This window comes from Symphodus melops (assembly GCF_947650265.1).
Source record: "Symphodus melops genome assembly, chromosome: 16".
Taxonomy (NCBI): domain Eukaryota; kingdom Metazoa; phylum Chordata; class Actinopteri; order Labriformes; family Labridae; genus Symphodus; species Symphodus melops.
Window position 1 is genome coordinate 24,267,192 of NC_136706.1, and position 17,175 is coordinate 24,284,366.

A 17,175-nucleotide genomic window follows, 5' to 3' on the forward strand; every position below is an offset into this window, starting at 1 on the left:
GATCAGTAAAGAGAGAAGAGGTTTCACTTTGTCCACAGGGGGGCGCCAAAACAGACACGTAATGAAAGTTCCTCACAGGAGCTTTGAGTGTTTGAATCTAAGAAGGATCAGGAAGAACTAAAGTATTAATGCATCCTAATAAAGTCCTTCAATGTTGGAATGAACAGATGATGATCACATCAGTGTGTTCATGTGGACAACATCACACATTCATGTATAAAGCTCACTGTCATCTACATTTACTTCTTTTATTCTTTATTCAGATTGTGGCGCTGCAGTTTATCAGAGATCAGCTGTTCTTCTCTGGCCTCAGCTCTGAAGTCCAACCCCTCCCATCTCAGAGAGCTGGACCTGAGATACAACAACCTGCAGGATTCAGGAGTGAAGCTGCTGTGTGAGGGACTGCAGACTCCAAACTGCAGACTGGAGACTCTGAGGTCAGATCACTGACTGTGTCATTCATTTGAATCATTTTAATCCACATCCTCCATTGTTGCACATTTCAGGATTTATATGTTTTCAGTTTTTGTCTGAATTTGAATCTTGTGATCTTAAATTATTTTGGAGATTTTTATTTTTTCCAAGTTGTTGAATAATTTAGAGATTTGATGTGAAAATGTTTTTGTGACTGTGAAGTAAAGTTGAACAAGGTGCACATGAAGCCTCTGGTTTCCTCTGGTTCTGTTAAGAAGTGAAATCATGAAGACTTGTGATTGAATAATGTGTGATTTGATAAATGTAGTAAGATCACAGAGCTGACTGAGATCAGCAGCCTGTTCTTCATCTGTGCACATGAACAGCTGGATGAATGTTGAGCTGACATTTGGAGGATTTAGATTTAGTGAATACACAATCAGAAATGATCCTCTAATCATTTAGAGAAAACTTGATTCATCAGGACAAAGTGATGTTGAGATACTCATCACAACCTGAACACATGTGACTGGATTACACATTATTTTTATTCTTCTTTTATTCTTTATTCAGATTGAGGGGCTGCAGGTTGTCAGAGATCAGCTGTTCTTCTCTGGCCTCAGCTCTGAAGTCCAACCCCTCCCATCTCAGAGAGCTGGACCTGAGTGAGAACAACCTGCTGGATTCAGGAGTGAAGCTGCTGCGTGATCTTCAGAAGAATCCAAACTATCGACTGGAGACTCTGAGGTCAGTCTCTCAGTGTTCTTTAGTAAACCCTCCACATGTTTGAATTTATTTATTTAACAGGGACAATGTGATTGAACATAGTCTCAATACAAAGCATGAAACTGATGAGCTGCATAAAGAGTTTATAACTGTTGTTAGTTTCCAGCTCGTGTCTCTAGTTGGTCCTTTCTGTAAACAAACACATTAAACTCCAAAACACTTGATGAGGATCCATTAAAATACATGAAGCACAATATGACAATACAAATGCTTTAAAGCAGAGAACATTACAGATTGAAGATACAATCTAAAAGTGGCTACAGCTCTCATTTCATTCATTCAGATTCTTGTTTGTTGTTGGAGAAATCCTTTTGTGGGTGGACACTATGAAGAGAGTTCAACATACTCAGGGTTTGTTTTCTGTGATCTGGCTTCACTAACCCTGACAGAAGAGATGGTGCTGAACAGTCACATGAAGCTGCTTATCAACCTGACAAGTAAACCCAGAGTTTCAGAGAGCACGCTCACATAAAAGGGGCGGAGCTATCTTCATTTAACCTATCACAATCATCACAGAGTCTGCAGTCAGCAGATCATCATATCTAACAAACTGTGAACAAACTATATGAATAATATGAAGAAGTTGAAGACAAACAGGCTCAAAGACTAAAGTTACACAGCTGCAGGAACAAATGCAGGAAGGACAACTGACAGAAACAAAGAAACATCAGAGAGGATTCATGTCCAAACTACGGCTTCTTCTATTTCCTTCCCATCGTTAGTTCACCTCAGAACTGAGCAGAAGAACTCGTGTTTCTTCTCTGAACTGAATGTGTTGCTCTGACTCTTTCATGTGGAGACCAGAACAGTTTGAGAAGTTCAGCTGCAGCTCTGAGCATCACAAACAGAGCGGCATGGAGACACTAAACATTCATATGAAGATATCATTCAAAGGCAGAAGAAGCTCTTCATCATTGAACATCTTCAAAACAACTCAAAGGCTGCGCTGCTTTTTCTCTGTTAAAGGATGAAGGATATCAGGAACAAACAATCATGACCTTTAAGGACTATGATGTCAAATCAGACGGGACACAGGAAGTGTTTGTCGCTCTCTCTCCATCAGCTCACAGACCATCAAGAGATCTGATTGGTCAGTGAGATTTTCACAGGTTGATCTCTTATCTCCAACATATCCTGCTCCTGAGCAGGTTAGGTGTGCAGCGTCAGTTACCATGGCGATATTCCCAGTTTAGAAGTGAACCACCTTCAGGACTGTAAACCCAGGGTTAACCCTGAAGTGACCCTGAATCCTGCTTCATGGTGCAGGCCCCAGGTCACTACAGGTTGTCATGACGACAGAAACTAAAATGTAATGACAGTAACTTCTGATTTCTGTCATCTCTCTTCTTCTCTCATTAGATGCTGATGGTCTCAGTCATAAAGTGAGTGATCAGGACTCTGGTGGAGCAGAGAGGAGCAGCTGATGATCCACAGAGGAGGAACCTCCACCATCTTGTGTGAGGAGAAGCTCTGCAAGCTGAGGAGATCTTCATCCATCAGGGACTGACAGAGGAATCAGCTCACAGTTCATTTCAGTGATATTTCTAATGAATCTGTTCTCCACACATTACAGGAGAGGAAGGTCAAACATGAAACAGCTGCTAGAAATGTTCAGAGGTCAAAAGCTACCAAGAAATGCTGCAGTTCTTCTTCTCATGTGATGATTATTTTGACTCCAGACTTCAGTGTGATGTGTTTCTACTCTAACTTCTGTCACTTGTTAGTCTGTATGTTGGACTGACATGTTGACCTTTGACCTGTGTCAGCAGCTGAGAAAAACTTCATTGGTCTGATGGTGAGTGGTTTATTGACGAGCCTCTGAGTGATTTGAGTCGACAGCTCCTCAATATGAGAGCTCTGTAGATGTCATTTTGTTTGAAAGGACAAACTGAACTTCACAGAGCAAACAATGAAATATGGAACGGATGCAACAATGCAACGCCATGTAAACGTCTGGCGTGCTGTTAGGACACGGTGTAAAAACATGGAAAACTCTGAAGCGCCTCGGTTTAGATAAGAACTTTTTTGTATGAACATGATATTAACGTGCCGACGCCTTTTCTACTGGCACAGATTAAAGAATGTAAAGTGGATTATTATCAGCTTTATCTCAGCGTGTCTGCAGTCTCATGTAGTCTGCTGCATATTAGTCTTTAAACAGTGAAAAAACTAAAACTCTTGTTTTCCACGATAGACAGCGGCATGTTGCAATCAATAACCAAGTCTGACAGTATTGAATTAGTGATTGCTTTCTGTTGAGGATGAGTTGTGCTGTACTGCCCTGCACGGGTGTCCATGAACTGTGAGACTGACGGCTGTTGTGGCTCATTTATGATTCTTTTGTTGATCTGGTATTCTTCATATCTGTAAGAGAAAAGCATGTTAAACAGATGTTAGAAAATGCATTACAGGCCCACATGACTTGCAGGTCAAACTAGATTTATAACCAATCTAGTTAAAGTAATTAGATTGTAAACTACAACGCCTAAATTAGCTTCAAATTTGAAGCATACAATTCAGATTTTGAGGGGAATGTTCAGGAAAAATTATGAAGTTAAGTTATATTTAAAAGCCACAGTAACACTTAATGAAATTGGAATTAATTACAAAACAAAATAAATTGCAAACATTCAAAATCAGAACATTTGAATACACAATGCAAGGTTTTCACTGCGATCTGAAAATTAGCTGAAGTTGTCAGACAAACATACTGAAGTAAAAAGTAAATGATTTCCCTCTCAGATGTAATGCAGTAGGAGTATAGTGTAGCACGATATGGAAAAGTAAGCACAAGTAATGTAAACTGTATCGTTTATTAGTAGCCTGCAGTACTTAATGTCACCACTGTATAAACAGGTGCTAAAACAAATAATCAATAATTAAATATGTGAGGAGAAATGAAGAGAAATGATCCCCGACAAGGTAATGCACGACTCTGACACAAAATGGGGGGGGGCCTTAACGTTCCCCATAACTTCAGCTAACGTACCTTCAGAGTTGTAGTTTCCAGTAATGCTATTTAAACTAGCCGTTAAGCTAACGTTATCTAATGCATTTACTCACAATAAATATTAGCCTCCACTTACCGTTCTTTGTGTGACTTCAAATGTCGAACGAAGTTTGAAGTTGTTGCATCCCCGTCTGTAATTCTTGAACTGCATGTTCTACATCTGGCAGCTCTTTGTTTGTTTACCACCTCGTAGCTTTTGTACGCAAATGTAATTATCTTTGGTAGCATGGTGTTTGTGTGGCTCGTATGGGCTCGCGTCGCTAACATCCATTACACACTTCTTCATGGGCTATTCTGTCATTTGATTGGATGTTGTCGGATGCTTCAAACAAGGTGGATTCTGGGGGAAAGGTGTCAGCTTGCTGAGAGTGGATGAGAAGCGTTAGTAGATTCAGGGAGTGAAGGGAAATATTTTATCTATCTATCTATCTATCTATCTATCTATCTATCTATCTATCTATCTATCTATCTATCTAGTAAGAGCCAATATGCTTATAATTGATTTGATTACAAATATTTAGTTAAAAATGATTAAAATCAGATTTTCAGTAATTTCATGTTTCTTCATAATGTTTAAAATAGTTTGTAAGGTCATAATTTAGTCATTAAAATGGTGAAAAGGTTATTTTTTATGTTTCTGAATGTTTCGGTCGTGACATCACTGCGTAGTTAAATGTGACGGATGTAACGTCAGCAGTTGGAGTCAAATATTAATGGAAGCTACACAGTTTTTTGACCGTGCGTTAGACCTTCTGTTAAACCTGTATTTTACTTTGACATTTTTTCAGTAAACCTTTCGAAACGAAGGAAAGTTGTCTTGTTTTTTCACTCGCGTTGCAAATACTGTGAGTTGACTCCAATAAGTGAAACAGAGGACGAAGAAAGAGACGGAGTGCCACTACATATCTATCTATCTATCTATCTATCTATCTATCTATCCATCCATCCATCCATCCATCCATCCATCCATCCATCCATCCATCCATCCATCCATCCATCCATCCATCCATCCATCCATCCATCCATCCATCCATCCATCCATCCATCTGCTTTCTCCACTTTCTAATCAATCATAAGTCTGTTATGGTGCGCCTTGATTGAAATGTTTCATATTCATATTGAGTTCCATCATATTCAAAGACTGTCTGCATCACTAATGACTCTATCCTGTGAAATCCTTCAGACTCACCTTTCCAGTAGAGATCTCTCCCCTCTCACTCCCTGTGCTCCTCTGTCCTGACTCCTGCAGGTCAATGGGGTGGTGGACTGATTATTATTATTATTAGTGTATTTTTATCATTATTATTATTGTTAATATCCAATGATGATAATCATAGTGAATGAGCTCAGCTCCTGTTTCAGGTGTGCATCCGTGCATAAAGTGAGAAACACAGCTGATGCTCCAGAAGGAAGGAAATCAGCCCAAAGATAGTATATGGTAAAGAGAGTGCACACTTAGCTCTAGAAACAACCAGGGCCTTCACAATGCATTTCACACTAACTAGCTAGCTAAGTAGCAGAGTTGTTTTAGAGCTGGAAAGTAACTGTGCAAGCTAGGTTTTTACTTGTCAAACAGGAAGCACTTGGTTCATTAATGACATGGGACTTTGTGCTGTTAGCTGGGGGCTAACTAATTATTACTAGCAGCAGAGAAGAATACTTACTTTGTTCAAAAACTTTCTTATATCCACTCTGCATTCACGTCCTTCTCCTCACGCTGTTCTAGCCGCTCTGTGTGGACTTCATCTTACACACACACGCTGCAGGAGTGCAAGCTAGGTCGCAGGGAAAACACGGACTGGATTTTCAGTCACGTGGGCGGTCTCTATATGAACAAGTGGAATGGATTGGATAACGACGCGCTGAAGGGTCTCTCTACCTGACACGATGAAGTGAAGGGAAACTGACAGATTCATCATCATATTTAAGTCAATAATGACAGGTTATATGATTATTTATTTAAACTCATATTCTGGCCACTTTATATTGAAATTGTCAGCATATTTTATAAAAAGAAAAAAAAGTTGTTTTTTAATATAAAACACCAAATTATTTAGGGAGGCTTCAGACCCTCTATATAATAATATAATACCCTCTGTAAAGCTTTCTGTAGCTTCAGTGTTTAGCCAGCTCTGCATGTGTTGGACACTGTAGCTTCAGTGTTTAGCCAGCTCTGCATGTGGTGGACACTGTAGCTTCAGTGTTTAGCCAGCTCTGCATGTGGTGGGCACTGTAGCTTCAGTGTTTAGCCAGCTCTGCATGTAGAGACACTGTAGCTTCAGTGTTTAGCCAGCTCTGCATGGGTCTGTAAAGCTTTCTGCGTTCTAACCTCTCTCCATGTTTCATCTCCAACATTGATCCTAGTTTGAGCAGCTTTCTGCTGCTGGAGCTTATTAGAAACATGCAGAGGCTTTTTAGCTCGGGTACAATCACTTCTATCTGAAGCAGTTCCACTGCCCGCTTCCATCGCTGCAACACCTGTTCACCTGATAACTGCTCTCATATCTGACAAACCCAGGGGCGTCCAAAACGGCCTTCAAAGCCCCGCCTACCTTCTCTGGTCCAATCAGATCCAGAGCATTCAGGAGCAGAATCTAAAGTTAGAAGGAGGACATACTGGCTGCTGCATTGTTGTCAGAGAAGCTTCAACACAGCAGGTTTCCTTCATGATCACACAGGAAGAGAGCAGCTCTCTGATTGGCTGATTGATCACAGGGTTAGAGATCAGCTCTCTGATTGGTCCTTTCACTGATGACATGACCAAACACAGACAAAAGTCGGTGCATTTACTGTATTTATTGAAAGATTGCAGTACTGAGCTGATTGTAGACCGATGCAGGTGACAGTGTGATAGAAGACAGTGTGAAATAAGTGTGCAGTGATTCAATGCAGTCCACTCTAACGATACATCAACAAGAGCTCTACGTCCCGTTTCACTTCATCACTATGTACAAATCGTGTTTTGAATTTGAGCTTGGAGCTGCAGGGAGGAAAGGAGTGAGCGTCTGTGAACCTGCTGCTGTGCAGGTCTGTCTGTTTGCACCTGTGCTGCCTGATGTACAGGAAGACATCGATGAAGAGTCTGAGAGAAGCAAACGTTCATGTTTGTAGAAGTGGAATCTGAAATAATAAAATGTTCTTATTGTTTTGCACAAAGTTGTTTGTCGCTCCCTCGATGCATCCAGTCCTGAAGAAAACTAACCCTGATGTTTTCCCTCAGCCGATGATTCATAAAAGCAAGTCACTGTCAGGAAGAGAACTATAAAAGTACAGACATCCTGGACTGTTCGAGCACAGTGAATATATGAACAAACATGAAGAGTTACAGTCAGCTCACTGCAACGTGCCGAGGGTTCCAGTTTGTAACGTCAAACCAAATGAAAAGGCACATCACATGTTCTCAAGCCCACGTTTAAACCACACCGCCTGGAGAAAACAAGAGGATTACATTGCACACAACAATGTACCAAAACCACCTCTCCAAGACCGACTCAGCACCCGGGTCACTGCAGGCTGTCTGAAACCCCGTCAGGGACTTCTTTAAAGGGGAGCGCTGGTCCCGTCTGAACCCGACCGGAGACATTCAGAAACTTTTTGTACCTTTTAGTCGTTTTGATGCCAGAATACCAAAACAAAAGGTTTTAGTTTAAAACTGGCAGCGCTCCCCTTTAAGGTGACCATGTGACCTCACATTCTGCGTTATGTACATCGTCTGTATTTAAGGCTCCTCTTCTCCATCTCTCATGTTTCTGCTGATCTGCTCGGTGAACATCGTGCAGGTTTGTCTCCAGAGGCCGACGTCGACCCCGAGACGATGACCGAGAGGTCGGCTACAAACACAGCACAGCGCAGAAACATTAACCCTTTAGATTCTACGCCGGTGTTTATTTTTGACAGATTCTTAAGTTGCCACTGACACATGTTGGCTTTGAAAAAGTCGTTTTTCCTGTCCGTCTTTGTCCGCCATCAGAAGACTGCAGAGAAGTTTACGGGTTTCTGCAGAGTCCAGAGTGTGTGTGTGTGTGTGTGTGTGTGTGTGTGTGTGTGTGTGGAGCAGGACTGTATGCTGAGGAAGAAACAAATAAAAACAAAATGCTTTGGTCCATGCATTGTGTATCTTGGCTGTTTGGAGCACCCGTCATGGCGGCTCGTGTCCCCGTCCTCTATCCGTTCTCCCTCCACAGGACTAAGTGAATGCTATGGTCGGGCATGCTGGTGGCAAACACCAGTCCAGAGTCATTGTCCCCGTCCAGCCCGTTCAGCCACGACGTCACGCCGGCCAGGAAGCTGGACCCTCGTTTGGACTTTCTGTAGGCCGGCAGAGGCCAGCGTCCCGAGATCGCCTCAGTCCTCAAGTCCATCACGTACAGGAAGTGGTTATCAAAGAGGAGCGCGAAGACCTCGCCGAAACTCAGCAGGGACAGGTTAGCCGGGTCCTGGGTCTTTATCACCCTGAGGACGAGACAAAGAAGAGCAGCTGGGTGAACAGACACGTTCTCTGGGTGAAATCAGAGTTTTTTTAAACGTTGAGTTTGAAGGAAAATGTGGATTTTTTTTCACACGTCTCGATGACAGAGACTTCCTGTTGCCATGGATACCATGGACTGAAACATAAAGGTTTCTGCACGTCCCCCAAGTTAAAGTTTTTAATATTAAGTTAAGCAAATTAAATGGAACTGTTTGGACCACCAGTCAGCCAATAAGATCAAAGCGGGCCTCTTCCTGCAGAATAAATCCGAGGAGGCTGGAGGAGAAACTCGGGACAAAGTCTGAGCGTTGGGTTCCTGCAGTGAAAGTCTGAATAGCTGCATCATGAAGGAGCTACAGAAAAGAGCTGAGTGAACTCTTTCCTGCTTCCTCGTTATAAATCAGAAACCGTGTTCGCTTCTCTTTGTACCTGAGAATCTCGAAGCTGGCGAAGTCCCACTGATAGACCCCGAGGTCGGAGCTGCACACGATGTATTTCCCGTCAAACTGCAGACGAGGCTGCAGGCTGATGCTGCGATCCTCCGACACAGACAGAGTCTTCAGACACTTACAGTTGATCTCTCTGCCTAAAGGCCAGACCTGCAGAGGGAACACAGCGTGAGCACCATCTGCTGGCCTCCTCAGGTACTGCATCACAAACACAGCCAGGAGCTTTACCTTGATTTCATATTTATCAGCGCTCAGGAGGATGTAATCCCCCGGACTGTGCAGCATGGACTCCACCTCGCTCTTCTGTAGAATCACCTGACGGGACACAACCACACGTTTTACATTATTTAAGAAAATCTGAAAAACACGTTTCACAAACAGACAAATAACTTCAGACTGTCGTGACGTGATCAGACCTTGGTGACCCACTCGGTTTGTCCCGTTAGAGTATTGAGACACGCCCCGGCCGACAGAGCCCACACCTTCACAGAGAAGTCCGCAGAGCCGCTGACCAGCAGGTCCAGCTCGTCGTTATAGTCCACGCTGAACACTGAGCGCACACACACACACACACACTTTTAAACGACAGTCTGCAGACTCCCACACGTCCTCTATGTTTGGATGGATGACCCAGATCAGATGAACAAGTCGGCTTACCTGCTCCTGTGTGGCCTCTAAACTGCTGGATTTTAGCACCAGAGCTCCACTCCCAGCATGCAATAGTGTTGTCGAAGGAGCCCGTCACCAGCTTCTGCTCGTCAAACTTGACCGTGGCACAGGTGTGAGTCTGGATCCCGTAGATGCACTGGCCAGTTCGTACGTCCCAGAGTTTGGCAGAGAGGTCATCAGATCCTGAGAGAGAAGAAGAAGAAGACGTCAGGACATCACGAACGCCCGAGCTGAGCCGTCCTCTCACAGTTTAAAGAAGGCGTGGCACACCTGTGCACAGGAGACCGTCCTTGTAGTAGAGCGCGTACACTCGAGCGCTGTGTCCGATGAGGGACGACGTCTCGAAGGCCTCCTGGTCCTTCAGCTGCGTCATCCTCAGTCTGGCCTTCAGGTAGACCCCCTTCCAGTGAGAAGCGTCCTGGATGGACTCATCGATCCTCCAGCCCAGCTCCCGACACACCCCCTGCCACACCTCAGGGCACGAGCTGATGACCTGCGAGGAGAGGGCCGCCGTCCACGTTTACATGTGAACAACCAATAAGATCCCGTGAGCCGAGACATTTATCACTACACAATGCATTTTCATCAGGACGGATATAAGAGCAGATAAAGTCTCATGGAGTCAGACCCGTCTCTCTGTCCCCGATTGTTTCCACCATGATGGTGAAGTTAACTCTCTGCAGCTGCAGATACCGTTTACAAAGGCAGCGAGAAAGAGGTCGCAACAATAGCCCGATTAAATTCATTTATTAGGTTCAGCAGAATTCAGCCGAACAGTGAACTCTTCTGATTCAGTTCTGAGTTCAAAGAAAAGGTCCAGGCTGTTTGAAGATCTACAGTTCTCTTCAGATAATCAGGTCGGGCCTTGAACGCTCAGAAATCAGAACTGGACAAAGAAATACAACTTGTGCATCCAAAGTGAAAATACTAGTCTTTGTGATTTATCGATTTTCTCGTCTCTCTCCGGCTCCATAAATTCTGGTTCTGGTCACATCAGCACTGAACCAGGAAGAGAAAGCCGAAGAGGAGCTTGACCTCGGAGACGACTGACGTGAAGCTCAGCAGACATCTTTCTCTCTTTACAGGAAACAAGTCCATCCTTTATCTATACCGCTTTTACTGTCCAAGGTCACAGGAGCTGATCCCAGCCGTTACTGGGCGGGTTACATCCTGGACTGGTCTTCAGCCAATCACAGAGCTGACATATAGAGAGCATATAGAGGGCAAAGCATGTGTTTGGACTGTGGGAGGACGCCGGAGAGAACCCACGCCATGCACGGGGAGAACATGCAGACCCCACACAGAGAGGCTCCTGACAGACAGGGATTCAAACCAGCAACCTCCTCACTGAGAGGGGACAGGGATAAGCACTGGACCACTGTGTGGCCCATGGGACAAAGTCCGAGAGGAATGAAAAAAGAAAAAGCATTTGTTGGAAGCTAAAGTCTCAAGGATCAGAAACAAAGACGGCCTGATGTTTACCTTATTCCACTGTTTACAGACGCGGCAGCAGACCAGCAGGGTCTCAGGGTCGAGCCAGCGCATCAGGTAGAAGGCGAGCTCCAGAGGAAGGAGGCGCAGGAAGTCCCGTTTGAGCAGCGTCTCCAGCCCATTGGACAGGTGACGGAGCTGGACAGCACCGCTGAGAGAGATGAGGTGGTCCAGAGACTGGTTCTTCTGCTGGTCATTCAGAGTAAGGAAAGTGGTGGAGATTGACTCCAGCCACCCCTCAAAGGCCACCTTCTCCATGGGCACATGAGAGCGACCTGCAACACCTGCAGGAGAGAGGAAGAACACCAGATCTTAACTACGCACCATCTTCAGGTCGCGTTCACATATAAAGTTCGGTGGACTCGGTTCGATTCAGGGTTAACATTTAAGTTCAGACTGCACGTTGTGAAGCGCACCAAAGTTAGACAGGCGTCACCAGTTGGGCTGTAGCTGCTTTCGGGTGGTGTCGGACATCTCCAAAAACGAGTTTCTGAGTTGTGAAATATACAGAAACGCCGACTCAAGTCGGGACGATGACCTACATAACTAGATTCCCTACTTGCTGACATTTTTCGTCATCAACTTGGGAGGCAAAATATGATTTGTTAATGTTAAGATACTGTGTAATAGGCAAACTTACGTATTTTACTGTCTGTTGTTGTTGTTGTTGTTATTAAGGCATTCCGACTTTTGAAACTGAAAACATGTGAAAACACTGAAGTCGGATGAGTGACTTTCCAGCTCCTACGAGCACCTGAATGCATCAAGCAGCTCCGCTCAGTAGCTGCTGTGATCCAGCTCGTACTACGACCTCAAAGTAAACAACATAGTGGAAGATTGGCACTGCAGTACCCATTTTAAACACAAGAGGGCAGAGTTACATACTGCTCCTTTAAAAGGAGAAACAGATAGATAAATACTTTATTGATCCCGAGGGAAATTCATAACTCATACCTGATTAATAATATATTATAATAAGAATCAGGAATAGCTCAGTCAGTGTGTTTTTGTCCTAATCATACTGACTGACATGTTAAAGCATTTAAAGAACATTTAATGACATAATTAATAAATCAGCAATATTATCTGTGCCATAGCAGCTCACACAGCTTCACCTTAGATGATTAAACTGCATATTTACCTGCTACTTTGCTGATTATCAGTCTTATTACTGAAATAAGTCGTCTAACTTTAACCTTTCTATCTGAGTTAGCCACCTGGCTAGTTAGCAGCCTCTGAGGAGGTTTAACACAAACAGCCTTTTATAGCCGGGACAGAAACAGACAGAGACATATCACAACACGTCCTTTTAAACATGATGAGGATGATGATTGTGGACTCACCCAGCTGAGAGCTGCAGGGAGTTTCTTCCTCTCCTCTGAGTTATCTTCACATAGCGGAGTTAGCCGCGCTAAGCTAACCTGTCAGCTAGCAACTTCAAAGGGATTGTCAAAGTAACCTAGCTAGCCTGGTAGCTAACGTTAGCTCAGCACCATGATGACAGGACTGGACTCTGTCGGTGGTTAACTACATTATGCTCCTCGTTCTGTACTCTTCTCTTGACTTGTTCGGTAGTTAGACAGAGAAAAGGACGGCAGCTTCTGACAGCATGAAAACATGAACATAATGGAAAACGCTATCCCTGCCCCGCTGCTCTTTTCTCCCTCAGCGCGGTCTGACAGGAGGCTTCGTTTACGCGTTTAGCAGCGCCGGAAACAAATGTGTGACATGGAAACTGTCAGCTAAGCAGCAAGCACACATCCTTAACATAAATGATCACTTACATTTAGATTTAATTTCTAGTTCTACACTTCATGGTGCCCAGTCTGCCTGTAAGACAGCGCCGCGGGGAATTTAATACAGGTGAATTTACAGTAACTTCCGGTGTAGCGTACAATGTGGAGCGGTGAGAAACACACTATAAATCATAATATAGGTATATAAATAATACAATGAATACAAATGATAAAAAAAGATGATAATAAAATAATTATATTATGTCTATGGTGCGAAATGTGTGACCGGAAACAGTCTGTATGTTTCGAGGGTCTGATAACGGCGGGACACCGGCCGGAACTGATTATCGGTAAATGATTTTTCTACAGGCAGGGCCACTTTAATTAGGAAAAATAAAATATATATTTAACAATAACAAAATGGATCAAAACATTCATTAAAACATATAAAACACATACAAATGTAAACAGATTTAAAGAATACATGAAACAATTAGGGATGTTGATGTAGGAACAATTCTCTAAACTCACAATACCATTCCGTCGCCTTTATTTGACTAAATTAGAATGTAGATAAACTAAGAGTGACACAGATTCCTGTAGGAGCTGCTGACCTGCTTGTCAGTGTGGTTTGGTCTTTTAATGTTTATTTCTCTCAACAAGGGGGTGATGATTGGAGCTTGTTGGTTGGTTTGTGTTATTTATGTAGTTCTCCATCTTCTTGTAATATGTGCACATAGGTTTTGTCTCGTCTGTTATCTTCTCACTTCTTTACTTTTCTGTCTTTGGGAAGACAAAAGGCCATCTCTAAATCTTTCTCTGCAGCTGCTGACACTCACCGTATTATTGAGATTCATTTTTATCGATGTGAACCTCGACACCTTTGAATCGATTTGTCACAAGTTTACGATTAATCTTTATATCCCTTAAAAAAAATACAACTGAGACATAAAAAAATAAGAAATGTAATAAAAAAACATTCAAAACACAAAATAAAATACATAGAAATCAAATAAAAAAGTTTGAAAATAAAATAGAATAATTGATAAAAAATAAAGCACATTAAACTCAAAATAACAAAATACATTTCAAAATAGAGATACAAACAATAATAGTTTAAATAAATGAATGAAACACTGATAGTAATACATTTGAATACATATCAACACAGTATGCAACTTTCGTGTGGAAAAAAGAAAATCACCACCAGAGGGCAAACTTACTACCAAAATAACTTCTTCTTGGCCTGACAATTTTTGTAATAATATATATGTGACATGTTTGAGTAACTGATGGACTAATACATTAATAGTTAATTTTTAAGATAGATAGATTTATTACATTTTGTGTTTTTATTTACTTTATTTTATTTTTTACATCAATCTTGATATTTCACATTTTTTTAAATTCTGTTTTATATATTGGTAATTTCTTCTCATATTCTATTTTATTTAAGTTCTTGTTATTTTAGCCTTATTTTTTCTTTCTCACCCATACACCAATATAAATAACTCAAATATGTAAATGTACTTGGCAATAAAACCGTCAATCATCCAGCCTCCTCTCCTGGTCACCCTGTTTCTTCCACATGCTCACTGTTGTGAACGAACATAAACTCACCACTGTGTCACACATTTCACCCCTCATATAATTTGTCTGACTGCCAAAAAACCTCTCACATCTCACAAACAGTACAAAGTCCTGACACACACACACACACACACACACACACACACACACACACACACACACACACACACACACACACGCAGAGCGCTCAGCTCAGGACCCCTCTCACCAACTCATTCCCCCCTGTCTCTTTTCTGCCATCAGGTGAGAGCTTCAGGACTTCAGGACCTGGAAGAGCTTTACCCCCTCAGTTCTTGAGGCTCATAACAAGTTTCCACCCTGACGGTTTCTTTGGCTTCTTTCAATACTGTTTTTGCTCTTCATGTGTTTCTTCGCATGTTTATGTATGTGTATCCGTGTCCCAACATGTGCAAACTGCGACCTGCAGAGCACTTTGTACCCTTATTTTGAAAAGATCCTACTTAAATAACGTTAACTGTGATCAACAGGAAAATTGTCGCTGACTTCAAAAATTACCCTGACGTGAAGAATTGTTGTCAGATTAACGTTAAAAACATGTGCGTTGTCTGTCTGTTATCGGCTCAGATTAGAGAAGAAGCTGTGAAGGACAAAACATCCGATCTCTCAGAGCAGTTTAACATGACTCATGGTGTGTTCAGCACAGTTTACATTCATGTTACTTTACTGGGAAGAAAACATCTGACTCTGCTCTGACTCACTGTGATAACAACATTTAATCTATCACGTCCAGAAATAATCTCGTGCTGTCTGACTCCTCTGAACACTGTCACTTCACCTCATAACCACTCGTCATATTTCACTATTACATGAAATAATATAAAAACAAATACAATATGAGTGGGCCGTCATCCTGTAATTCTATTAACGTGAAGTCAAATTCTGTCTTTTGGTGAAATTGGAAGCAAAAATGTGAAACAATGGTGTGAGCAAACTTTCTGCACTCTGCATGTAGCTGTGTGTAACTACTGTGGCAAAGTGTAGAAGGATTAAGAAGCAAAGAAGTCGATGCTGAAGTGTAAAATCCTGCAGTACCTGGAGCGTCCACTAGAGGCTGGCTGCAGTTCCTGGAGTGTCCACTAGAGGCTGGCTGCAGTACCTGGAGTGTCCACTAGAGGCTGGCTGCAGCAGCACAGGAAGTCACATACACACCCATTCAAACAGCCTGTTTTTACAGCAGACATGAACATGTTTACAGCCTGCTTCAAAAAACCAAATAGGTGTGATTAGCTCATGTCTCCATCCACACACACTGTACGGGGGGAATGTTTTGATGTCTCAGCAGTTCTGATTGGATGAAGGATCAGAGTTATTCACAATAAGGCGTGTAGCTGAGCTGATTGACAGGTGGGCGCCGTGTAGCGGTTTGTGGGGAGCTTGGCGCGCTGTAATGGAGTCTGTTTTTCTATATTTGCAGCTGCAGACTCAAACAGGCTTTAAAGCTAATTATAAATGTGTGATTGATGTTCATGATAAATACAGAGACAGGGGGGAATAAACAGAGAAGAGTCGAAGCAGTGTTTGAATCAAAGTCATATATATTCATCTCGCAAACTTACAGTGTAACAGCAGCAAAGCAGGAGAGCAGAAGAAAATCACAGTGCAAGAATTAAAACAGATAAAAATATAAAAGTGCAGGAAAAAATAAATGAAACACTTAACATGTTGAAGTCTGTGAAAAACGTCAGTAAAAATATTTTAAGGAGACTGAATTGTCTTCTCATTAATCAACGGAGCTCCATGACACTGACACACAAGCCTCTTAAACACACAGCTTCTTTTCCCCGAGGGATTTAGTGACTTGTATTTTACACCATGCTGATAAATACAGTATCAATCCATGGACCACATGCAGCCTGAACAGCGGGGGGATCAGATGCACCTCCAACCACTATCGGTCCTTCATTCTGTACGAGTGTTTGTGTTCCTCATGCAGAATCAAATATCGGTACTTTTTAAAAAAAAATCAAAACTACACGAACAGCTCTACCAACCAAAACTACACTGATGCACGAACCACCTCTTCACAAGCTTGAAATCATATGAGGACAAATGCGGACCAGACTACCTCAGTATGTGGCCTCAATGTGTCCTGGGTGACTTCACACCACAGAGTGTATATACAAATGGACAGCGTACCTCTCCTCCTTCCTGTCACGTGCATATTGTCAGTTTTCATTCAGAGTCTGTGCAGGGATCACCGTATTGAGTGTGTGTGTGTGTGTGTGTGTGTGTGTGTGTCTGTGTGTGTGTGTGTGTGTGTGTTACCTGTAGCATATTTAATATAAACAAGTCGTGGGGGGCATCATGGAGAATTCAGTGGACAGATGACGCTCAGATCAGCGGATAATTCCTTTTGCTTTCCGGACCACCTGTTTCTCTCGCTGTGTTTAAATTCAGACTTTTCACTCCCTTCACAGATAAGAATGCTCGTTACAGTAATCCTGATTTACTGAGTCTGTGGGTGTGAATCCGTCCTTTTGTCCGGGGGGGTTTCAGGTACAGCTGGTGTGTGTGTGTGTGTGTGTGTGTGTGGATTGGGGG

General features: G+C 42.6%; 2 protein-coding genes across 3 annotated transcripts in view; one reads left to right on the plus strand and one right to left on the minus strand.

The window, feature by feature from the left end:
- The window catches only part of LOC306836980 (uncharacterized protein), a 127,735-nt gene extending 126,471 nt beyond the window's left edge, over nucleotides 1-1,264 (plus strand). The window contains exons 13-14 of the mRNA XM_079364399.1: nucleotides 264-437; nucleotides 988-1,264. Coding sequence (XP_079220525.1) covers nucleotides 264-437; nucleotides 988-1,204 — 391 coding nt within the window. The 3' untranslated portion in view covers nucleotides 1,205-1,264. The remainder of the gene's footprint in view (nucleotides 1-263; nucleotides 438-987) is intronic.
- A 5,722-nt stretch (nucleotides 1,265-6,986) lies between these two features.
- On the minus strand, nucleotides 6,987-13,161 carry fbxw2 (F-box and WD repeat domain containing 2). 2 transcript variants are annotated; one of them, XM_079364404.1, is made up of 8 exons: nucleotides 13,072-13,161; nucleotides 11,279-11,571; nucleotides 10,067-10,289; nucleotides 9,785-9,979; nucleotides 9,544-9,677; nucleotides 9,356-9,442; nucleotides 9,108-9,277; nucleotides 6,987-8,662 (listed from the first exon to the last, which is right to left on the minus strand). In XM_079364404.1, exons 2-8 carry the CDS (start codon nucleotides 11,543-11,545, stop codon nucleotides 8,374-8,376), a joined length of 1,365 nt encoding a protein of 454 aa, XP_079220530.1. In that variant the 5' UTR covers nucleotides 11,546-11,571; nucleotides 13,072-13,161; the 3' UTR covers nucleotides 6,987-8,373. The 2 variants fall into 2 exon arrangements, with proteins under 2 accessions (XP_079220530.1, XP_079220529.1); XM_079364403.1 differs by lacking the exon at nucleotides 13,072-13,161 and adding an exon at nucleotides 12,631-13,042.
- Nucleotides 13,162-17,175: the final 4,014 nt, after the last annotated feature.